This window comes from Exophiala aquamarina (genome assembly GCF_000709125.1).
Source record: "Exophiala aquamarina CBS 119918 chromosome Unknown aczIA-supercont1.22, whole genome shotgun sequence".
Lineage (NCBI taxonomy): Eukaryota > Fungi > Ascomycota > Eurotiomycetes > Chaetothyriales > Herpotrichiellaceae > Exophiala > Exophiala aquamarina.
In genome coordinates, this window is record NW_013550566.1 from 195,872 (window position 1) to 219,047 (window position 23,176).

Here is a 23,176-nt window from a genome sequence, read left to right on the forward strand (position 1 = left end):
CTATCGTGTGCATCATTCACACTGGTCATCGATCATCTTCACCCCTGTCATCGCCAAATTCGCTGGCCCGTTCACTGCTCTCACTAATTTCACTCGTGGTCAAATCCTCCTTTAGTCCCTTTTTACTCTTGCGCATGAAATTCCAGTTACTCAAGCCCGAACGGCTAGATTTCCTGTCATCGGTCCCAGGGGTGGTGGCAAGACTTTCCATGCTCTTGCCAAGATGTTCACTGGATCCCTGTTCCTCCTCGTTCTCACCGTTCGGTGTCGTGGCATCTTTTCGAGAAAAAAGACCTCCTCCTTTGTCCTTCCACGATCCAAATTTATTAGAACTGGCTTTCCGGGTGATTTTAGAGATGAAAGTGGGCTTGACAGGTGTGCTTTCCACCGAGATCTGTGCGCTGGTTGCTGACATCGTCCGGTCCAGTGGCTCGGATTCAATCGTGGAAATTGTCGCTGCGATAGAGTTGGTGTCCTTTGATTTTCTCGATTCAGGAGGGGAATTGGTCTCCAACTCGCCAACCCTCTCTTTGGAATCTTTGGCTCTGGCCTTTTCCTTCTCCCTGAGCTTCTCATTTTTCTTGCTGAAGAACATTGTAAACGAAGGAGCGGCTGGATTCAACCTTGGAGTGACATTCTGTTGAGCGGATGCCGGACGTGTACCGATCGGTGCTTGAAGAGGCCGAGATGGCTTTCGATCTTCGACCACCTCCTCATCGGGGTGAGGCAAGGAAAGGTTGCTTGTCGACCCGTACACAATGGATGGCCGACGAGAATGGCTACGAGAAAAGGAATGCAACGAACCCCAGTCTGGAGCGAGTGGGCTATTGCGAATTGGCGGTTTTTCGTTGGCCCAGGCCAGGAACTGGCTCTCCATGGATGGTCGAGGCATCTTGTCAAAGGAGTAGGTAGAGGACGGTCGAGGAGAAGAGGTATCGCCGCGTAGACCAGGGTCAAAAGAACTAGACCTTGCAGCAAACGGATCATAGCTGGACGAAGCCGCTGATGACTTGCCAAATCCTGGGAAGAGGAACGGTCGTCGACTTGTGGGAAGTCGTGAGTTTTCTTGGTCTTTCTCATCCGCCCCACCATTAGACTTCAACAATGCCCCAGGAAATGCCCAGTTTCCTCCATAGCTCAGACGCCTTCTAGGCTGTGTAGCGGGATCGAACTCATCCATGTTGCGAGGAAAGGACTGGCTTTGGCCAGGTTTGAGGGACCCCAGAAGGGGTGGCTGATCAGCAAGAGTCTTCCCACGCTGACGGTTCAGGCCAAACATGGAAGACATGGAATACTTGGGCTTTGGTGGCTGCTGAGACACCATGTCTTCCTCCTTCTCTTCCGAGCTCGAGGATTTCTCATCCACCTCTCCACCAGGAGCCGAAGTTTGCAGTGGGCTTGAGAAAGAACGGCTTGAGGACGATCCTGCAGATGGTGTCTCCACATGTCGAGTGCTCTCTTGCAATGCTGGGGATCCGACTTTAGCACTCTCGTCGTTGGTAGGCGGTAGATTTCGGGTCTCGGTCTCAGGGAGTTCATCTGCGGACTCGTCGCCAAGCAGATCAGCCGGCAACAAAGAATCGGCTCTTGGGCTCATGGGAATCGAGCTAATAGCCTCGATATCATCGCCAGGAGAGGTAGATATGTCTTGCGGAAGCACCAAAGTCATGCCGTTTTGAGGGTTGAAATAACTGGGCCCGATGATGGTAGGAGACGCATTTGGTGCAGAAGTGTATTGCGGTGCAGCTTGGAATGGTTCAGGTCCAACGAAGGGGCCACGGGGTGAAGAGATGCTGCTGCCATGAGAGCCGGTATGTCGTGCTCGGCGCAGGGGTCGGACGCCACGACGAACAGCATCCATATCTAAAGGAGCCATGGGCGCAAACCCCCAATTGTTGGCCCTTCGATTCTCCATAGCAGTGATTTGCTCGCGGGTGTAGTTGACCTGCTGGTTTGCAAGCTGTAAATCATTCCACAGTCTCGCATACTGCTGTTGTAGTGCTTCAAAGCGAATTCGCCATCTCGCATTGCGCTCAGCTTGAAGTCGGTCGGCTTCTCTAGATTCGTCAGTCTCGTCCTCGACATTGAGCTGCTGCCGCTCCTCCTCCAAGGCTTTGATGGCGCGAGCCTTCTCCTTGTTGTCCTCTTCGAGCATGGCCACTTCTCTCTGTTCTTCTTCGATCTTCTTGCGAATTTCCCTCACTTCGGTCTGTGTTCTACGCTCAATGGCCGACTTTTGTGTCTCAATGCCGGCCATCTCTTCCTTCATGGTAGCGATCTGGTCCTTCCATTTAGCGATTTCGTCCTTCCTTTTTCTCCGTTCATTTTCCTTCTGCGCCAAAATGCGCTCTTTCTTGATTCTCTCGTTGTGAGCCGTCCGGTTTGCAATTTCCGCCTTGTGAACCTGCTTTCGCAAGTCATTGCTAACTTCGTCGCGCTCTTTGAGTTGGTGCTTCAGATCATCCCGCCGTGCTTCCAGTTCCTTCATTTGAGTCTGATATTCAATCTCTTCCTCTTGTGTCTGAGCGTCGATGGCCTCGGTTTCTTGCTGAATCCTCTGGAAGGTTTGAGACAATTCTGCGAGATCACCGTCCACCTCGTCTTCTACAACCCTTGCGGCCGAGTCTTGAGCCTGTTGGGAATCATTGATGTGATTGGCAGGAGAAGGTCTCCGACCAGTGGTTCCTCTTCTTCCGAGCGGCTGACCACCACTAAGTTCGCGGGTCATAGCTGGAGCAGAGGCAGGTACACTGATCAAGGGGTTTCGGACGGAGAGGGCTCGGACAGTGGGAGCAGACTCAGAAGAACCATCTTGTGACGAGGCGGAGGGATCATGCGGAGTCCGGATGCGTAGAGCTGCGCTTGGAGTTTGGAAGTTGCCATTGCTGACACAGAAGATGCGGATTTCATACTTGGTTCCGGGGTTCAAATTGGATATGACTGCGCCGGTCTCGGTCTTGCGTGTAGAGCCAACCACCCGACCATTGACCTCGACATGATGTTCTGAGACGGAAGAAGAGGGTTCGGCATGTTTCCAAGTGAGCTGAACCTCACGTGAGGAAATCTCTTCGAGGATGAGGAGAGGAGATGGGGGGATGTCAAGACCAAGCTTCTCTACTAGGATATCATTGGGGGTCTGGATGACTGAGTAGGCTCGCCACAGGAGCCTGCGAAGGGATGTTAGCAATGACTCGCGAGGGACGGGGTCAGACCAGGAGGAGAATGAAGGATCAATATACCAGCCAAAGGCCCAAATGACCGCAACAAGCATAAGGAGAGCCATGCGTCCTTTAACGTTGACTCTGGGAGCTAGTAGATGGTAGGCATACACGGCCCAGTCGATACCCTCTCGCGGCCATCTAGCAGAGTCCATCCACAAAAGTGGTATGGGGATTGCAGGCATACGTTGACGCAGAGTGAGTAAGAACGTTTTTACGGCGACAGACATGCCATGCAAGACGGCGGTACTCGGTACAGTAGGTCTAGACGAGACGAGGCAAGAATTCGGGCTTCCAAGGCGGGTGGGAGAGAGGATGGTGTGTGTGTGGCGCAAGATAGTGTCGGTTGACTCGGTTGGTGTGACTGGATGAGTTGCGAATCAAATCTGCGTGTCTTGGAGAAACTCCTCCGCTCTCGCTTCTGGTCTGACCAGGAATTCACAACCCAGTTGATTAGGTAATCTATCCACAATATGATACATACATGGCATTTATGCCCGTGATGGAGATGGAGTGGCGATGATGGTGATGGTGATAGATGGGGAATCAGGCGCAGGCGAAGGAAATAAAGAGAAGGGGGCTTTTTGTGTGCGTGGAAAAATCCATCCCGGGTGCCTTCCTCGTCAGGCTTCAAGGTAGCCATCGTGCCTGCCGGTCGGTAACAATCTTGACAGTGCATTTTGTGGAAAGTCACGCGTCAACCGCTCTACTCCTTCCTTCTCTATAGCAACAATAATTAGAGGGAGTCACGTGTACCCAATTTTGTATATTACTAGTGGTCTTATAAGCCCCTCAGGAGACATGACAGAAGTCGCATGTCTGAAAGATTAGGAATGCCTGTTGTTCCCTGCTATCAAACAAATCTGTGCATCAGTGCATAGCTGGATCCGTTCATCGCCTCTCCTTCTGCACCTGTTGTGCTGACACTCGTGCCTGTTCTGAACTCTTCTTCCTTTCGTGTTCTTCTCGCTCATATTGACGCCTGATCCGTCGGGCATGTCTCTCCTCCCTTTCTCTGAGCAGCTCCCGTCTCTCGCGTCTCTTCCTTTCCCGTTCGTTCTTGCCCTCATGTTCACCCTGTGCCTCGAGTAATAATGCTTTCTGTTTCTGGGGCGACACCGCCCATGCCTTGGATAGAGTGCTGGCAAGAAATTGACTGCGTGAAGAAATCAAACTGAGCTCATGGCTTGTTGTGGGAATTATTGAGAGACGGATCAACTCCAACTGGCGAACTGACCGGAATGTGGTGATAATACCTTTCGCCTGGACCACCGTCCCAATATCGAGTCGGGCGAGAGTGGCATGAAGGCTACGCTGGGCAACCACGTCAGGATCCTCGTTGTCGCAAGTTCGTGCGCTGTCCGTGGCCTGCTGTTCACCAACACTGCGTCTAGGCGCCTTGTTCACATGTGAGCCCAGCTTGCCTCCGCCTTCGTTCGCCTTCTTCTCAGGCTTCGGACAACAGACATCAAGAGTCGCTCCACTACTATCATCCAAAGTGAACAGCCAGAATTTCTCAAAGTATTCTTCAAACACCACAACTACACCGACCACCTGCACAAATTGAATAGGGTGGTTAAGATAAAACAGCAAGAGTCCACCACGCTCGCCGCTATCGGTGGTCACCTCGTTGTATTTGCTGTGAGGCTTCAGGGTCGAATGGATGTCACGGGCAGTCAGCTTGACCCATTTAGTATAGGTCTCGGAGGCTTTGAAGCAGTAGGCTGGATAGAATGTCAACCGACTACCGTCCTTTGGGGCGTCGTTGTGATCTGAGCCTCTGCCGGCGGGCTCATGGCGGTGAGTCTTCGGGCGCAGCACCTGCTTGGGTAGTTGCTGCATTCATCTGACCGTGATGCTCATGCTGCGATCGCGGACAGCTTCGAGAGTTGTGCAGTACACGCGTACTGTAGTGTTGCGAACGGCAAATGGAATGCAGTCCCTACAAGGCAGATGCAGGGATGCGGCCGAATGATCACTGCTACTGGTGCGTAGTTCCTTCCTCAGGATAAATGACGCGTTGGAGAAGCGGAGGGGCTCCTGCCCGTGAGTCCCTGACGCGGATAAACGGCATCACCATCCGACGTGTGGATTTGTAATGGCAAAGTATTTCCCCCACTCTCGCAACATATCCGTCGGCAAATGACCCCAAACATTATGGACGGTCCCCGATAATCATGTCATTCGAAACGTCTGGGCTCCTCCGCTCGCGATCTGTGGCATCAACAAAACACCTTCCGGCTGTGACCATCTGCCGTTACAAACTCCAGCCCACTGAATGGCCAGTTCCTGGCCATGATAGTCTCCGGGATCGGTAGTGGGTGCCGTGCCAGCGGTGACAAGTCTATCCCACCCGCATATGATCATGGCTTTATCATAGTCCGTGGGCCATGATGGAGTTCAATTTGGCTCTCAAATTTGATCTCCCACCTCCATAATCTGGTCTTGTGGCAGAGACAACGCGTTTAAAGACAGCACCAGTCGAAGCCAAGATCCTGTCCCACTGACTCGACTGGCACTTCTTAGAGGGACCCCCCTTACAATCGTCTTGGGCCTTCTTACGCTGATGTCGGGTGGTTCATGTACCCCCGAGCAAGATGCCCAGAATCAGATACCACTAAGCAAGACCGGCCTGGCCGGTCTCCATAGTGATAGGTGTCTACATACCGGTCCTGTTCCAGATGCTGGGCGTATATCTTCGGACGGCATGCAGGATGCCAACCCGAAACGTGCCAATTACGGCGGCTTCCAAAGCTCCCAACCCACCCAGGACCATGTGAATCAAGGCATACCGATCGAGACAATAGCCACCAGCGGCTCCATAGCATCCCCAATCCATTCAGTCTTTACCAGAAACCAGAAGAGATTCATTGTCTTCATGGCGGCATGGGCCGGTTTTTTCTCTCCTGTTTCTGGTAACATATATTTTCCGGCATTGAACCCGCTGGCTAAAGATCTCAACGTCTCCAACACCCTCATTAATCTGACCCTGACTTCATACATGGTACGTAGTCGTCTCCACGGGAGAAAAGTCGACAAGGCTCACCAACATGTGTTTTCAGATATTCCAAGGCTTGGCTCCAAGTTTCTTTGGCGACTTCGCAGATATCGCGGGTAGACGTCCTGCTTATGCTGGTAAGTCCCTCTTTTCAAACCCAGAGGTAAGCATCTTCCTGTTAACAAGCATGCAGTTTGCTTTGCTGTTTATATTGTTGCCAACATTGGCCTTGCGCTGCAGAATACTTATCCCGCACTCTTCGTTCTGAGGTGTATTCAGAGCACAGGCAGCAGTGCTACAATTGCAATGTGTAGTGCTGTGGTGGCCGATGTCACTACCGCTTCCGAACGTGGTAAGTATATGGGCGCCGCATATTCCGGAAGTCTTTTGGGCCCTGCGATTGGTCCGGTCATTGGGGGTGTCCTTGCAGAGTTCCTGGGATGGCGCGCTATTTTCTGGTTCCTCACTATCCTGGGAGCTGCATTCATGCTTGTATTTACCATTTTTCTTCCCGAAACAGGTACGCACTTTTGTTGATTTCCTACAATCAAGGGTGGTCACTGATAATCCCAAAGCTAGGACCCAGGTCGGAAACGGATCAATCCCTCCAAAAGGATGGAACATGTCTCTCATGAATTATCTCGCCATTCGAAAGGCGCGGAGAATCTATCCACAGGGCCAGCTGGCTTCTCCAGAGGATGTGGGAGGTCTATCACAGAAGCGGCAAAAGATTGGATTTCCCAACCCGCTCCGTTCGCTCTACATCATCTTTGAAAAGGAAAACGCCCTTCTTCTATTCTACAATGCATTCCTGTTTGCAGCATTCTACGATGTTGGTGCAGCAATACCGTCCCAGTTTGCTGAAATTTTCCACTTCAATGTACTCCAGATCGGGTTATGCTACATCCCGTTTGGCTGTGGGTCGGTCCTTGCAGCCTTCAGCAACGGTTTGTTTCTCGATCGAAACTTCGCCCGCTGGTGTAAGCACCTAGGTGTGAAGATCAAGAAAGGCCGAGACCAGGACCTACGCGACTTCCCCATCGAGAAAGTCAGGCTTCAAATTGCGATTCCTGCAGCATATTGTACATCAATCCTGGTCTGTATCTTTGGTTGGATTCTCCATGTGGATGGACCACTTCCGGCACTCCTTGTAATCCTCTTTTTCACTAGCTTCTCCATGTCCGTGGCTTTCAATGTCACCACGACATTGCTAGTGGACTTTTATCCCAAGTCACCTGCCACGGCCAGTGCAGCCAATAACCTTGTTCGGTGTCTCCTGGGGGCTGGCGCTACAGCAGCAGTTATACCAATGATCGATGCAATGGGCAGAGGTTGGACGTTCACATTCCTGACATTGTTTCTTATTGCCACTTCACCGATGCTCTGGGTGATCTATTTTCGAGGAATGGGGTGGCGACAAGAGCGACTCAGCAGAGAAGATTCTGCCGAGGAGCTGAAAAAGGAGAACCTCAGGAGATTGGATGATGGTGAGAATTTCGTCGCAGATAAGAAGCCGCCTGCCCAGGGTGATGTTCCCGAGACCGAAGGTGTCGCAAAGAAACAACCAGAGAGAGGCCAACAACGCCTGCCGAGCGTTCAGTCGAACTCCACACCTGACACAGACAAGAGAGGGGGCTCACAGGGAAACAACGATGATATGGAAGAGCGAGATCATACGATATCCAGAACCTTCTCATATAACTCGGGATTCTGACATATCTTGCAGATTTTTTGTCGGGCATTATCGTCACGGTGGGCATGAATTTATCCAATGCACAGACAACGGATTTGGCTGTGACAGTTCCGTCCACTACCAAATGCCACACTGGCCTTGTTGGATCGAGAGGACATGAGATTTTAGGCCTGGCTCAAAGCGTACTCATCATAGGCGAGACTCAATTTGATCGTTTCTCAAAATTCTGTGAGCATCGCTCCCTCGATTTCCATGTTCAATCCAAGCTCCGTGCTGAGAGTCTGATCAATGATGTCCAGAGTGCTCTGCATGATATCGTCGCGGTAAAAGGCGGTGTTCCAATGGACCTCTACAGTCATCTTTCCTCGGAATGTCCATACACCCAGAACAATTCCTGGGCCAAGGACTGGATCGGCGAATACCAGGATGCTCTCTACTTTCAATTTCCCATAGCTTTGTGGGATCATCTCCTGATCCAAGACTCCATGACTTGTGAACCATGGCATGGACGCTTCGAGAGCGAGGGGATGCGCCCCCAACTGCTCGCTCATCTCACGCATATCCTCATATAGCCATGTCTGCTGACTGGCAATCGCGTATTGCCGCTTAAGGTCGAGGGCCCGCGTCAGAAAATCTTGACCCGCCAGCGCGGACATCATCAGCATCTGGCTCGCGTTCCAAGCTCCCTGGTCGCGATAACGTGAGGTTGGAGGCAGACGTGTGCGGACCTGGGCTGGCATCATCGAAGCATAATTTCGACTCTTCTTGTCATTGTCAGCCAGCTGCCACACAGCCTCCAGGTAGGCTGAATGTACCGCGGCTGTCACACTGATTCCCCTGGCCTTGCATGCATTCACAAGGCTGGAAGTTGTCGTTTCCTTGTATCTTCGAAGTTTCAGTTTGACTGAGGAAGGAATCGTGGATGGGTCCCTTTGCATGGGGAAATCCAGAGGAGGAAGCTTGGAGTCATAGTCTTCCAAAAGTTGCTGGATGCGGCTCTTGGACTCGGGAGTCGTGGATTTATTCGGCATCATGATATCTTCCAAAGTAGGATTCAGTAGTCTGGCCTCACTGCCTGGAAGATGTCGTGAAAGAGCTTCCCTGGTAGAGGTTCCCGACAGGATGTCAGACGCATAGCCAAGGACATGACTGATCATCTTGAACGCGCCAGCAGCTTCCGTTCTCCAGTGGCTGATGAAGAGGATCACCGAAGCCTTGAAACCAGCTTCGCTGTGCTGAGGCACGATATAGAAGACAGGTAGCATTTCTTGCAGCGATTGCATCTCCTTCACAACTACCTGCGCAGAGATGCCGCCTTGCGCAACTCGGAAGGTTTGCTGTAACCACCTTTCAAGCTCCTCGACCGAAGGAACTTTGTAATGGCTGTGTCCGTCTCCATACGTCGTAGCAATGTCTGGAGACTTGAGAAGACGCAGCGCCTTCCAAGCGTCCCTGAAAGCCGCGATAACGTCCGCTGGATCTTCCTCCTCCAACATGAAGTCCGCAAACGCGTGTATTCGTATGGGTTCCCGTACAAGCTGTCTTTCTCCGGTGATTGCTGCGATCATCCCATTCTCGGCCCCACCAAGAGGTCTTTGGTATCGACCTGGTGTGATTTCCGTCCACGACATTCTTTGCGGTATTCTTGAAGTGGTTTGATATGGGAAGACAGGATGGCTTCTTCTGGTCCAGTTGCCTCGGGGTAATTTGAAGGTAAATATCAATTACGAGCACAGGGTACCTAGGTTTCTCAGGTGCACTGGCCTCGCTTAAGTTTCGCCAAAACGTCTTCTCCGTCCGATCGACGGGGATGCCCAGTTGACTGGCGAACCAACGGTCTTCTCGATCGGGCAACTGGAACTTTGACCGCCGACCGTACCACGGACAGCGCCTCAGACCTCCGAGACGGACGGCACTGAGTCAGCCGTCTGGCTGATCGCATCCGTCCCACATCAACATTCAGAGAGCAAAGCCAATTCATTTAGCATCAGGTATCAGGATGGCGACACCGGTTGTCCACCCAGCATCAAGCAGCTATTCAGACTCAGCATTCTCTTATCGCATGAGCTAGGGCGCTCGTCTAGCATTAATCCTCATCGACGTCTGCAAAGCATACTTCAGCGATGGCTCGCCTCTCTCGCTCCTATCGAATCCGGAAGCCATGGCCACACCAGACTCCATGCGACGACTGCTCGCAGCGGCAAGGAACGGTCGAGTCCCCGTCCTGTGGAGCAAGATCGAGTACTCGAGCCCCGACATGGCCGATGCCGGGCTGTGGTGGCGAAAAGCGAACCTGTTAGACGTCTGGCTTAAAGGCGATCCTAGAGGCTTCGACTAGGGCCTCGATGGGTTGTTGCCGCTGGAAGGCGACGTCGTCGTAGTGAAGAAGTATGCATCTGCTTTCTTTGGAACACGGCTTGCTACAGAGGTACAGGCGAGTGTTTCTTCGAGGTGGTTGCCTGTCCGGAAAGCATGCGGCTCTTTCTTACAGCATGCTGTCGCAGCGATTGGGCGTCGACACACTCGTCATATGTGGAGTGAGTACCTCTGGATGTGTGAGGGCAACAGCCCTAGATGCGATGCAATATGGCTTTAGACCAATGGTAAGCCGTTGCTATCGTTTGACGAGTCACAATATGATGCAGCCGAAGTTAATTTCAACAGGCTGTAGGAAGTGCGTGCGGTGACAGGACTCCCGAGATTCAAATTGCCAATCTATTTGACCTGGATGCAAAGTACGCCGATGTCGTCGAAGAAGCAGAAGCTGTATCACATCTCGAGGCCGGATGGCCGTAGGACCACTCTTAAGTCTACCTGAAAATTTGCCCAGCTCATCCCTCTGTCAAAATCAAAACCAAAATCTCTGGGGCAATGGCCAAATTTTCAATGCACGAGATGAAACATCTCCTCAATAATCACCATAAACGGTAGCCAACCCGATGGAGGTTCCAATATTGACGTTGAACATTCCGGCAAAATTGCCTGTAGGGAAAATACGTTAGAAACACCATTCAATCCAACATCAACACCTCGCTTAAACATACCTGGCGGAGCGTAGTTACAAACGGTGAAGAACGGCGGAATTCCAGGGGCATTCGCTAGACCGCTGTTGGTGCAATCTGCCGTATAGCATCCAACGCTGTCTGTACTCTTCCAGACGACCTGAGTGAAGTGACCCCATATCCCGAAGTCGCCAAGGTTGGGCTCGCTGCCGTACGCCGTATACTTGTTCACTTCGCTGTTGTAAAGCCCCTCAGTGACGAATTGGCCCATCGACAATGGAGACTCTGGGTAGCCTGCGCCGATGTTTTGCCCATAACCGCCACCGCCAACATCGCTGTGAGAGAATGTTAAGCTTAGCCATTGTTTCTAGTAGGGAACAATATGCTGCGGATAACAATAAGGGATCTTACGTTTTGTGTGCGTAAATACAAGTTTGTGCAATTACTCTTGCGGTCTCTGCCAGGCTGGATGACCAGCTTAATGCATTGGCTGAATGGTTTGTGCGATGGATATTGTGATGCCTTAGGATTGCATTGATGTAGGCTGAGTTGGTGACCGACGGCTCGCTTCCTGCGGCCGATGTTGAGGTGGATATTGTTGGAATACCACCTCCCGGGCTTGTGCTTGAGCCAGGTGCGCCCGCGTCGCTTGTCAAGGTAAAGGAAGGGGTGAGAGTACCATCCGGAAGCAGAGGTGTCAAGCTGGTCGTAGTTGAGGATGTGCCTGATGAGGAAGGTCCAGTCGTTGCGGGAGTCGAATAAGTGAGTGCAGGGTCGTTGGACACCAACGGTGTCGAGGATGTGGATGTACAGGCACAGGTTGTCGTTGTGAATGTATCCCAATGTGTCACTGTAAAGGTTGCCGTGTAACTGTAGCTGACATCTGACACTGTGATTCCCTGGGCCGCCACACTGGCTGCAAGTAAGCACAATCCAAGCCCTCGCATGATTGCTCAAAACAAAGATGGCAACGAAAGTGTACACAATGGGTAATGAGTGACTAGAGTTAGCTGTAAGTAGAGGGAATTTTGCAATCAAAGTGGAAGGGGAGTAGCATTGTACCTGTAGGCGAGCCGCGAATCTCGAATTCCACATTCCTCGTCCGTCAACATAGCGTAGCGTCCATCCCTTGGCTTCAAACGATCGCTCCACGGAAGTAACATTTCTTTTCAACAACGATAAAATGTGAGGTTAAGCCTGCTACTGAGATGGTTTGACGCACATTCGATCGATAGAAGCTGCATTAGCGCTGTGGCAGTTGACCCACTTCCAAGGAGGCATCCTGCTTGCACATTCGATACATTGCTGAAAGGGACCTCATATACAGGCTGGATGGATGAGGATAGTGCTCGAAACCCCCAGCTAGGAGTCGTTTTGGGCATGAGGACCTCCCTCCATGTCATTGACATCGTTTGTACTGCCACTGAGGCAAGGTTCAGGCATTGAGATACTATCATCGAGCCTCATCTGTCAGGTTGCCACGATAGCATGCAATTGGTATGCAGCATGGGTAATGGATACAACCCAGTATAACGCCAAAGTGCACCCCACGAGGATAGCAACGACGCTGTGAGGGGCTCAAGGGGCTGAGTCGAGCATAATGGATTCTGCCTGGTTACGAACCCAGACTACTCAGATATCTCAACAGGATTTCACTTCTCATGTCCGTTGATGAAATCATACTACTCTGCCATCTTCTGACCGGTCGTCTCTTTGGCAGTTTCACAGTGTTAGTGGTGTAGGTCTCTGGTATGCCCACCAATCGCCAGCTGACAGCGGTTGGCCAATTTCTCAGGTCGCTTGGTTCCGGGATGTTTGCAGTTGCGTTGAGTTTTTCAACTTAACTAAGGAAGTCAAGAGTCACCAGACTCAAGAACAAAATGCTTCTTTCGTGTTCGGGGCCTATCCGAGAGAACAACACGAGGTATGATGAGTCCAAAGCAAGCGACTGCAAGCCGTACGCACTTGCGGCTGACAGATTGGAACTGAAGACGACTCGACTCCCCTCGCTCATGAATAATCATCACTGCGAAGGGGACCGGGGATGCAAGTGCTGGATCCGCAAGATGCCATTCCGTTTTTCATCACCAGTGCCTGCCGTTCATAGTTAGATCGGCTCGTTGAGAGCAGTAGTGGCTCATCGGTCATTGCAAGGGATATCTGGCCCGCAAGGCTGAGGCAACATGAGATCGAGAATGACTGGGCAGGTGAAGGACCAAAATTTCAAAGTATGCCGAGAACCGAGAACCACCTAAGGGATCAGGCTGTGCCGTACGCCGGCCAAAGGACCAGTAAAAACACGGCAACTTGTCTGGGGCGCAACATGAAAGATAGCGCTTACATGAATCTCTATCCAGGAAATACAAGGGGCCTCTTCAACAACTGCCTATTAGGTGTTGTTATCAGGCTGAGAAACGGTCCTGCAAGAACACCGCGGAGGCGCAACCCAGCGCTCGACGCTAAACCCTTGTCCTGAATGAAGCTGGACTTTTGACGCGCGGCCCATTCGCAGAGCTGGGCGGAAGTTCAGGGATTTGTCTCTTAGTCTTGATTTGTGACCCAGATACCCGGAATTATCGAGCATGTGAAGATCGACAAGAGGAGCGCGGTGATGAATGTGTAGTTTCTCAGATGTCGCATCGAGGCAGGATCATCAGGATCTCTGGATTTCTAGGTTCAAGGGACAAACAGCTTGCAGATGTCACGTTGAGCACGAGCTAGCCCTCCACTCGCTGGACACAGTATCCATGGCCTGGACAACCTCTCCGCCAGCAGCTGTGGCATGTATGGCGAAGAGCATACGAGCCTGGGCGCCGACGAGCTATTCCTGCCTGCCCTAAGCCTGGCGGGCGCGCCGAAATCTTACCTGAGCAACGGGATGTCGTTGAGGTGGGAATAGTGAATGGTTGGCTTGATGTTCTCTCGAAGTTCAAGGACACAGGGCGCGAGGTGAGAACAAGCTTCACTGACGACAGACACAATGCTGGTAGTCCCCCCGTGACAGCGGGCATACCGAAGACAGGAGTCATCCTGTGAGCGCTGTCGAGTAAGCGCCATGCAAGGACAGCTCATAGGGTTGGATAGTCATGGAAAGTGAGTACGGAGCACGAGAGATTGGTAGTAGTTCCTTCGAAGACGTGAGGACAGCAGACGACTGACCTCATCAGTCAGCAATGATCTGAAAATGGAACGGGAAGTCGACGGAGGCAAGAACCGCGGGCGATGGCGCTAGTGTTTAAAAAGGATTAGCGTGCTGGGAAACCGGTAGAGGTGTTTCTATTTTGGTGCACCACATGCCACGGCCCCGGGATCTCCAAGAAGATCGACCAGCACGGTCAATGGCGTCCTGCCGTCAGTGTTTCATGGTCTCCATGGTGTCTTTCAGCAGCAGAATAAGCATGCAATCGAGATGCGGAACGTCACGTCCGATAGTGTTGGTGACGATGAGAAGTCTGCCTTGCAGTCGATTGAATTCAGCCTTGCTCGGAGCTGTCCACCTACTGAAAGAGTGGATCCCCGAGGCGCCAATCAGAAGGTTCCCCCGCATCAAAGAAAATCCCCTCCGAGCGGCTGAGTTCCTCTCGGCCATTCAGCCCTATCTTGCCATGCCTTGCTCGCATGCACCCCATCCGTGCCATGTGGTTGACGACCAACTGGAGTGTACTCCATAGCAGCCAGCAGACACAGCTTCTCAATCGAGGGTAAGCATGGAGTGGTAGTCACTTGACATGCCAAGGCCAATTATCCTCATTGATACGTTCACGAATACAATCAATTGATCGCCTGTAACTCCCATGGTTGATTTGGGTGGCTTCTAATGGCACACAACCCACTTATGCGGCTTGAGTGGCCTTTTCTTAGAAGGAACATGCCGATAAGACGGGTCCTTGCAGACGGGTTGACTGCGCTGCATTCGTCTGCTGTACACTCGGAGAATCTGCTGTGTCTCGGTTGCATCGAAGCCTTGCAGTCGTGTCACATGTTCTTGGGGGGTCCTTCCGACCTCATACACTTCCCTTGCGGTCACTGGGATAGGGTGATTCCCACTCGGAGAATTAAGACACTGGAACGAGGGGACACGAAGAAATGATTGGAGCTATGGGCTGTGACACTTTCCTCAGCGATGCACGTGGTAAAGCGAATATTCCTCACGGCTGCGCCCTGCAGCGGACGGCTTAGCATGGGTACTATGACTGAGCCCGATCGGCCATTGGATAAGCCAGCGAGCTAAGGCCTCCTAGTTCCATGGGCTAGCCCGTATTTGTCCAAGCGTGGCGACTCTATCAGCACTAAATCCAACGTCTTCTGCTCTGCCCTCCTCCTCCCGCCTATCTCATTCCTCAGCTTCCCAGGCTAATGCACATCAACTGCAGCCCTAGCACACCACGCCTCTTTCTAGACCCATTGAAAAAGCTCCGACTTGTTGGATTTAGCACACCCTAAAGCAAACCTTTCTTCTCACTGCCCACTGACGGTTGCAACATTACGCCTCCCGTCGAGTGCTGCTGTTTCTTTGGTCCAACCCATCGTGTCGACCGTCGTATTCCGTGAAGGGAATGTGGAAACCCTCAGGGCCAAGGCGCCCAATTGCCCGATTCCTCAGGTCTCCTCCATGGCAGCGTGCCTGAACCTGAAGCCATCGCACTGCTAGGGTTCCTGAGGATTATCAGTTCCTACCTAGCTCCACTCCGGACACGAAGAAACCTTCTGCAACGCAAAAGTCCATATTCCTCCCAGCCGTCAGCCCGCTCGTCAAATGTGGATGCACGAGCAGGGCTTGGTACAATCATGGGATCCGTACGATGTACTGCCCCTGGTTCGTGCCTGTCAACCCACTACTTGTTCTACCGCACACTTCACATGCGTCCGATCAGATGTTTTCGCCGCCCCCAAATTTACCTCATCTGCCATCCGCCCCTGGTACACCGATCGAATTACCTTGTCGTTCCTAGACTAACCCACCTCCAAAGTCCCGGGTCGGGTGGATCCTCGCGCAAGGGTTTGGGCTGGCATTTGATAGACTTCTGCCACTGGCTCTACATGCATGGTCAGACCTAACGCGGAGTCTCTCAGAGATATATACCAGTCTATTCCAGCCCGCCTAGACCTCACACTTTTTCCATTCTACCAGACCACAGCACTCATTCCAACCTCTTCCTGCAATTCCGTCCTTTTTCGTTTCCTTTGTTCGCAAGCAAGCCCGATCTAATCTAATTCACCTTTGACCTTCTTTCCATCCAGTCCAGCTTCAGCGTCAGCAATACTAAACCCAACTACTAGACCCAAAGGTATAGAACTTTGAATTTCCTTACTTCCGTCATTCATCTTCTATCTATCAACACACGACAACTCCCAGCAACCCACACGCAGCCTCCCAGAACCCCCCTAGATCGACTCTTTTCCTTATTTCCTTTGTCTCTTATCCCTCCCCCATACTTTCATTTGTCTTCGACAAGCCCAAGTCAAGTCCCAGTCGACTCTTTCAGACCACCACCCACCACCATTAGTTCCATCTTCTCCTATTTTCATTCAATTTTCGCAATGGCAATTGGACGTGGCGGCTACAATACCCCAGCAGGCACTGCACCCCAGAAAGGTCGAGGCGGATACAACAAGCAAGGTCGTGGAGGCTACAACCGGACCCCCGTCGTGCAAGGGCGCGGTGGATACAACCGGCAACAAGCAGTTGCTGCCCAAGGTCGTGGCGGATACAACTAAGCCAGCCAGTCGATTCCCTTGTTTTCCTTTCGCAACACAACACGTCTTACCTTTCGAACAAAAGACGCTCCAACTGGACATCGCGAACCGGGATTTCGATGTACCTCGACACACTCCTTCGAACTAAAATCCTTGTGGATCTATTTTCGTTTTTTCGATGGCCCTGGTCTCGGTCAGACGAACACCACTCTTTTTCGACCACTTTATCTTTTGCCCTCGACGGGCATTGTTTTATTTTCCGACACAGAATCTGTACCAACACCATATTTGATTAGCGTGATCGTCCTATGATTTGTTTGTTTTTGAAAAGCAATCTAGCGGCATTTTTTAGGCGTTTATCGGATCACATTGAGGAATTGGGAATCATGAACACAGCTCTGGAAGCAGAATCGATGCGCCAGGTCGCACAGCATCTTCAGGAGTTGGTCTTTCGTCTTTTTGAAAGGCACATTTGGATAGCATTTTCAGGCAGGCAAGCATTTTTACCAGTGGGGGCGAAAAACACTCGTGTTGGGAAAGCATGCGACAAAAAAGGACATTCTCTTGGCGTTCTCTCTCTCTTTGTTTCAGTTTTGGGTTGGAAGAAATAAATATCGGCAAGGCAGTGCCTGCAGCCTGAGGTCCAACAGAACAGAACCAAATAAATATACCAGGATTTAGGTCACTCTTTGTGGGGAACAGGCCCCCGAGAATGAAACGTATAAGCAATAACGAATCGCAATGTTCTCCAACATAAAAAGCACCGCTTCTCTTTCTGCGTAGACTTCAAGATAGAGGAGTGGACACCACAAAATGGACTGACAAGGGAAAAGCATGACTTACTTTTCGAAAACAACTCCGAGCACATCTTCCACGTCACCCCCCTCGCCTTTGCCTGTAATCTTGGCAAGACACTGTGCAGCGAATCGGAGGTGTTCGGCAGCCGTAACAATGTCAAACTCATCATTCGAGGCACTGCCCATGGGATGGACCAGGTCATCATGTCTGTCAACATGGTATCCCTGCATGTGTAAAACTGTCTCAACGCCCGGAAGAACATCACCAAGATACTCACCGAGATGTTGTCGACATTGCCTTAAATAGGTGCTTTGACGATGTGTAACAGACAGTGAAGCTGTCCAGTAGGCTTGTGATTCCATTAGAGTCATAGAACCAATGGCTCCGCCACTAGAGGCTGTGGTAAGGTCCGCAAATGCGTTGGTCAACTTTGCGAGGAACGCTTGGACACCACCTGGGTCTGACACTGTCGGCTTTTGATCCATCGCGGCCTTGCATGAAATGAACGAAATTCGTTCAGGAGGGATCAAGGGAAGATGAGTCTTGACAATGTCGCAGATGGCTTGGTAGATCTGCCCATGAGATGTTTGCTCCTCGATAATGTCTGCCTTATTAATTGCAACGAGAATGGTCTTGTCTGCAGAATGGCATTCCTGAACAGCGTTGGCCACTTCCACATTAATGGGAAGAGTGACTGTTCCGTCCACTTGGACTTCAACCGAGAGTAGCACCACGACGACATCGGATTGTAAGGCCCGCTCTCGAGCACGACGAATGCCTTCTCGCTCGACAAGCCCGACCTCGTTCCAACGGTGAGACGAAATGCCAACTGCGCGCAGGCCGGCCATGTCACCCAGACGGCAGAGCCATCCACCAATGTCAACGGCCACATCGACAATATCTCTTGTCGTCCCTTCCTCGGCACTGACGATGGCAGCTTCTCGGCCAACAATTCGATTCAACAATGAACTTTTGCCGGTATTTGGAGCACCTAGGAGCGCTATAGTGATGCCATTCCGGAGTAATTCGCCCTTGGATGCATTCTGGAGATGAACATCAATCTGTTTCGCCAAGGCCTGTATCTGAGAAGTCACGGATCTCATGAACTCTGCCGGAGACGCATCGAAGTGCTGGTCTTCAGAGAAATCGATTAGGGCTTCCAATTCGCCACGTGCGTAAAGCAACATGGTACGCCATTCCTCATATCTCTTCGCGAGACCGCTGTCTGCACCACTTACGGCGAGACGTCGTTGCTGTTCGGTCTCGGCTGCCAGAGTCTCTCCCAATGCCTCCGCTTGAGTAAGATCCAGCTTTCCATTGTAGAATGCACGCTTTGTGAATTCGCCAGGCTCAGCAGGCCTGAGGAGTCCATCTATGCGCTGGCCTGTGTGCCCACAATTTGAGATTCCGTCCAAGATCGATCGCACGATAGCCGGACCTCCGTGGACATGTAGCTCTAGGATGTCCTCCCCAGTAACGGTATTCGGAGCTGGAAAATGGAGCACGAGTGCTCTATTATCGAGGATGCGGGAAGGAGATCGCAATGATTCGCCGGGGTGGTAGAGTTTTCGAAGCGTCGCTGTCCTCGGTTTCGGATCTGGTCTCTGGGGACATAGTCTGCGGTAAATGTCGAGGCATGCCGGACCAGAGATGCGCACAACAGCAATGGCAGCCCGTCCTGGAGCGGTAGACAAGGCGTAGATTGTATCGGGAGAGGGAGAACTGGCTTGGTTTGAGTACCAACTCTCTAAGGGAGAGGCCAAGGCAGGGGATGCATGCTGGCACCGAATCGCAAACGCGATGGATGAACACAGCGGATTTCCGAAAGGTCGAGGTGACGACGATGAGCGAATGATCCGAGATAGATGCCTATGATCGCATCTCAGGCTACCGATGCCTCTACGGCATAGCATTTACAGATTGCGCACTGGTAGATGGTTTGGTGACAGCAAGATGTTAGTTGAGAACTCGAGACTGCCGGCCAAAGTCAAACCGCAGGTGCGGAGACTCTTCACCTCACGTGACATCGATCTCTAGGCGATGCATTGATCGTTCTACGAGGAAAGCATTTTTCCTTTTTTTCAAGATCTGAGAGACTGCTCGACTTATGAACATTTTTATTACATACAAGACTAGCCATCTCAACATCCAGGCCAATGCAAAATGAGATCAACTCCGAGAAACAATCTTTGAACCATTCGTTGCCGGAGGGCAGACCCCCAGCACGGATATGGTGTATGGTGACGCGCAGATGCCCCAACCTCTGTAATGCCTGGTGGACGGACAGGACTGTAAGTAGCGCCGAAAAAAAGGCAGGAGCACCGAGTCAAGCACTAATTCCTGTGAGACGTTAGCCTTCGAGCATATGGATTGTAGGACAACATACAATAGGCCAAGAGTTAAATCGCCGTGGATCTTGGCCTTGAGCTGGACCTCGATATCCAAGTTCAAGTCAAGTCTCAATCTCAGTTGCTCATTCTCACCCTCATCCTTTTCCTCTCCTTCGCCCTGGACCTGGCCGCCGCCCTTCTTCTTGTTGCTGAGGAGGCCACCCAAAGCCTCCGTTGGTTTGCTCAAGGCCTTGCCGGCAGTGTCGTTGACGAGGCCACCGGCGCCGTCTACGACGCCATCGACGGTCTCTCCAACTTCATCGACGGCACCCAGTGGGCCTCCGCCTTGTTGTGTTTGGGCTTGCGATTGAGCCTGGGCCTTTCCGCGGTTACGATTCCTATTCCGTTTGCCCTTCTGTGAGACATCGCTCCGATAAGCACTGTCTGTATCGCTGGGTGGTTGACTTGATCCTCGGCCGCGAGTGCGGCTGCCTTGTCGCGATTTGGAGCGAGACTGTTGGTCCATTTTTTTGGGGGTTTCTGGAGCTTCGGCGTCACCGTTGGCTTCGACTTTGGGTTGATTGTCGGCTTTTGCAGGAGTGGACTCGGCCGATTTCTGGCCCAGCTTCTTTGGTTTTCGTTTTTCTTCGGACCGTTTTGAGGAAGCGTCGACACCCACACTTCCTGAGCCTGCAGCAGAACCGGCAGCGTCGAGATTTCCGCCAATGTTAGATTCCTCGGTAGTCTTTGTTTCTTGCTCAGACATGGTGAACGTTGAGAAAAAAGATGTGGTGGAGGGCAAAGACGAGTTGTATGCGAGCGGGAGAGAATCGACGTAAGAATTCGGGGTCTTCTTTGTTCGGAGAAAGGACAAAAAACAGGCACGGTACCAGGATATGCACGCTCTCCCCACAGCGACGTCAGCACGACGAACGGTTGCAACAAAAACCCATGGATGGTGTGAGAGAGGACGCGCATAATGACGTTTGATGTCGCTGCTTTTGAGGACACTTTACCTGGGGGACGCCACAGAAAGAGCAGGTCCGACATCCAAAACCTGGAGACGAGATCCAACAGGGAATGGCTGGCCAAGTTGAAGAGCCCGTTGAGAGAGAGTGGAGGATGACGACGATGGCTACTGTGGCTGATCGGGACAGGGTTCTCGGCAGGATATTGGGGAATTTGGGACCTGTGCAGACACGAATCTGGGACGGGAATGTGTCATCTTTGCTGTTTATGTCAAACCCGCATCAAATCGAAAGATCACCTCCTGGCGTGGCAGCTCGAGGCCAAAGGGCGAGCAGAGATGTCGTAGACCGGTGGCTGATTTGGGCCTGGATGTGAGCAGTGAGGATGCCCATGCAAGTGGCCCAGTACTACAAGGTACGTACTCGTACGGAGTACATACAGTACACAGAAAGTCCGTCCTCGGGATTCATGCCCACGGAGCACCTGCCTCCTGCGATCCGAGTGGGAAGGAGTCGTGGACTATTCGGGCGCCCTGGGGAAGGAGCTGCTGCCCACCGGGCAGTCGCACCTGATGCGCACTTGCACTTGCACTTGCACTTGCACTTGCACTTGCACTTGCACTTGCACTTGCACTTGCCGTTGCAGTTGCAGTGGGAGTCGCACTTGCACTTTCAACCACCGTCCTGGGTATGCAGAAACAGGCGGTACCCCCCAAGTTCCGACGGTGAAAAGATGGGAAAGCACGCGCCACGCCCGGCACGCAGAGTGGAGACGGGCCCCCGTTTCAGGAGCATAGCCACCAATCATCAGTCGCGCAATAAGCTTTTCGCCAATCAACGGCAGCTTGGATCCCCATCCTGGACATCGGCGAGCCGGCAACAACCCAACCTCGCGTCATTTCTTGTGTGGGCGCGCGGTTGTCCGTAAATGGTGTTAGGCGTCGCACCATCAAGCTGCAGGATCAGGAATTCCTATCCACGCCCATCAACGACCATCAACGCCCATCATCACCTCCGCCTCCTTCACCTCCTTCACCTCCTCCATCCGCCACCTCGGCCGTTGCCAATCTGGGGCCACACAGCGTCCATCAGCAAATCACTTTCCGCATTTTCATCATCCTTGACCAGGATTCTTCCAACTTCCGAACTCCCTCCCCCGGCTATCTCGATCCTTTTCTTGGTCTGCCTGTTCACATCGCCTTCTCAATCTCCCATGCCACATCTCGCCGCTTCAACGCACTCTACCATGGAATTTCCCTGAAACTCAATTCTCCCACCCCACCATCCTGGTCCTGATGATGTAGTGACTCCACCCCCTCTGGCTGGTGCTTTGTCCCTCCACGTTTCTATGTGAATACTCCAAGCATCGCCTGTGCTCACTCGCGGTAAGACCTCTAGTCCTGCTCTTGACCTTTATTTCCTGTTACTTTCTGCTTCAGCTCTTATTCAGGGTCTGCCCGTAATTACATTCCCGTCCTAACCCCCATCTGCAATTCCACCTATTCCGTCGTTTGAGATAGCTATGGCGGACGACGAGCCCCAGCAAACACCAACTCCGGAGAAGACACCAGCTGGAAAGAAACCCAAACGGCCGTCGGCTCCGGAGAGGGCCACTTCCGAGGTTTCAACAACAGAAGATGATCAAGGTTACGAGTCGCGGTCTCGGTCACAGTCCCGACGAAGGAGACGACAGAACCAGCGCCAGCGACAAGCCCAGGCCAAGTCATCAGCGGGTGGTGGAGGCGCCTCCACTCAGTCTATGGCTGCCATTGACGAAGGCAATGAACCACAGCAGCAGCAGCAACTACAACGCCAGCAACAGGAGAATCTACCACCGAAACAGTACGTCGACAAGGATAACCCGCAGTGGTTGAAGAATCCCGCTCCGCAAGACATCACCGAGTCGCAACCATTCGAGTACATCAAACCTCCTGGCCAGTCCATGATCGGCCCTGTGACCTACGCGCGGATGCTGCGTGGTGAAATCCCATGGAGAGGCCCGCCCCCATCGCAACCTCTGGAGACCGCTCAAGCATATGACGCCAAAGACTCGTCCGGCCGAGATCCCATGGACCAAGACGGATTGAAGTTGCGCATAGAATTGAATCTGGACATTGAAATCGAGCTCAAGGCGCATATCCACGGCGACTTGACGCTGGCCCTATTGTGAGTCCATCCACTGTCACCGCGACATCACCTCCCCACCCCAACTTCCAGCTTTACGATGCAACTGGTCTAATGCTAACGTAGAAACTAATTTCTTCCTCAGGGCATAGAGCGCCTCTCAATCTGAGTCTGCCCAAAGTCAGCTTGCCTAAAGTCAAATTTCCCAAAGTCTCGGTTCCCAAGGTGCTACCGAAGTGGACCACGCCTGAGCTGTGACAATGGCGAGACGGAAGGGACGGAAGGGACGAGAGAGAGGGAGAGAGCGAGCGAGAGAGGAAGAGGAAAAGGAGGGGGAGAGAGACGAAA

The 23,176-nt window shown here is 52.2% G+C and overlaps 10 protein-coding genes across 10 annotated transcripts; 4 read left to right on the forward strand and 6 right to left on the reverse strand.

The window, feature by feature from the left end:
- Positions 1–25: 25 nt before the first annotated feature.
- Positions 26–3,373, reverse strand: A1O9_12287 (uncharacterized protein; the record flags this gene model as incomplete). Its single annotated transcript, XM_013398788.1, has 1 exon — positions 26–3,373. The coding sequence occupies one exon, from the start codon at positions 3,371–3,373 to the stop codon at positions 26–28; it is 3,348 nt and encodes a 1,115-aa protein (XP_013254242.1).
- A 736-nt stretch (positions 3,374–4,109) lies between these two features.
- A1O9_12288 (uncharacterized protein) lies at positions 4,110–5,060 on the reverse strand (the record flags this gene model as incomplete). The annotated part of the gene is made up of 1 exon (XM_013398789.1): positions 4,110–5,060. One exon carries the CDS (start codon positions 5,058–5,060, stop codon positions 4,110–4,112), a length of 951 nt encoding a protein of 316 aa, XP_013254243.1.
- Positions 5,061–5,784: 724 nt separating this feature from the next.
- Positions 5,785–7,930, forward strand: A1O9_12289 (uncharacterized protein; the record flags this gene model as incomplete). The annotated part of the gene is made up of 4 exons (XM_013398790.1): positions 5,785–6,222; positions 6,281–6,353; positions 6,410–6,708; positions 6,737–7,930. The coding sequence occupies 4 exons, from the start codon at positions 5,785–5,787 to the stop codon at positions 7,928–7,930; spliced, it is 2,004 nt and encodes a 667-aa protein (XP_013254244.1).
- Positions 7,931–8,127: 197 nt separating this feature from the next.
- Positions 8,128–9,540, reverse strand: A1O9_12290 (uncharacterized protein; the record flags this gene model as incomplete). Its single annotated transcript, XM_013398791.1, has 1 exon — positions 8,128–9,540. One exon carries the CDS (start codon positions 9,538–9,540, stop codon positions 8,128–8,130), a length of 1,413 nt encoding a protein of 470 aa, XP_013254245.1.
- A 530-nt stretch (positions 9,541–10,070) lies between these two features.
- Positions 10,071–10,247, forward strand: A1O9_12291 (uncharacterized protein; the record flags this gene model as incomplete). Its single annotated transcript, XM_013398792.1, has 1 exon — positions 10,071–10,247. One exon carries the CDS (start codon positions 10,071–10,073, stop codon positions 10,245–10,247), a length of 177 nt encoding a protein of 58 aa, XP_013254246.1.
- Positions 10,248–10,401: 154 nt separating this feature from the next.
- A1O9_12292 (N-carbamoylsarcosine amidase) lies at positions 10,402–10,705 on the forward strand (the record flags this gene model as incomplete). The annotated part of the gene is made up of 2 exons (XM_013398793.1): positions 10,402–10,512; positions 10,574–10,705. 2 exons carry the CDS (start codon positions 10,402–10,404, stop codon positions 10,703–10,705), a joined length of 243 nt encoding a protein of 80 aa, XP_013254247.1.
- Positions 10,706–10,817: 112 nt separating this feature from the next.
- Positions 10,818–11,858, reverse strand: A1O9_12293 (uncharacterized protein; the record flags this gene model as incomplete). The annotated part of the gene is made up of 3 exons (XM_013398794.1): positions 10,818–10,891; positions 10,954–11,246; positions 11,323–11,858. The coding sequence occupies 3 exons, from the start codon at positions 11,856–11,858 to the stop codon at positions 10,818–10,820; spliced, it is 903 nt and encodes a 300-aa protein (XP_013254248.1).
- Positions 11,859–17,447: 5,589 nt separating this feature from the next.
- Positions 17,448–18,856, reverse strand: A1O9_12294 (uncharacterized protein; the record flags this gene model as incomplete). The annotated part of the gene is made up of 2 exons (XM_013398795.1): positions 17,448–18,765; positions 18,834–18,856. The coding sequence occupies 2 exons, from the start codon at positions 18,854–18,856 to the stop codon at positions 17,448–17,450; spliced, it is 1,341 nt and encodes a 446-aa protein (XP_013254249.1).
- Positions 18,857–19,739: 883 nt separating this feature from the next.
- A1O9_12295 (uncharacterized protein) lies at positions 19,740–20,502 on the reverse strand (the record flags this gene model as incomplete). Its single annotated transcript, XM_013398796.1, has 2 exons — positions 19,740–19,746; positions 19,793–20,502. The coding sequence occupies 2 exons, from the start codon at positions 20,500–20,502 to the stop codon at positions 19,740–19,742; spliced, it is 717 nt and encodes a 238-aa protein (XP_013254250.1).
- A 1,724-nt stretch (positions 20,503–22,226) lies between these two features.
- Positions 22,227–23,086, forward strand: A1O9_12296 (uncharacterized protein; the record flags this gene model as incomplete). Its single annotated transcript, XM_013398797.1, has 2 exons — positions 22,227–22,870; positions 22,981–23,086. The coding sequence occupies 2 exons, from the start codon at positions 22,227–22,229 to the stop codon at positions 23,084–23,086; spliced, it is 750 nt and encodes a 249-aa protein (XP_013254251.1).
- Between the last annotated feature and the right edge of the window lie 90 nt (positions 23,087–23,176).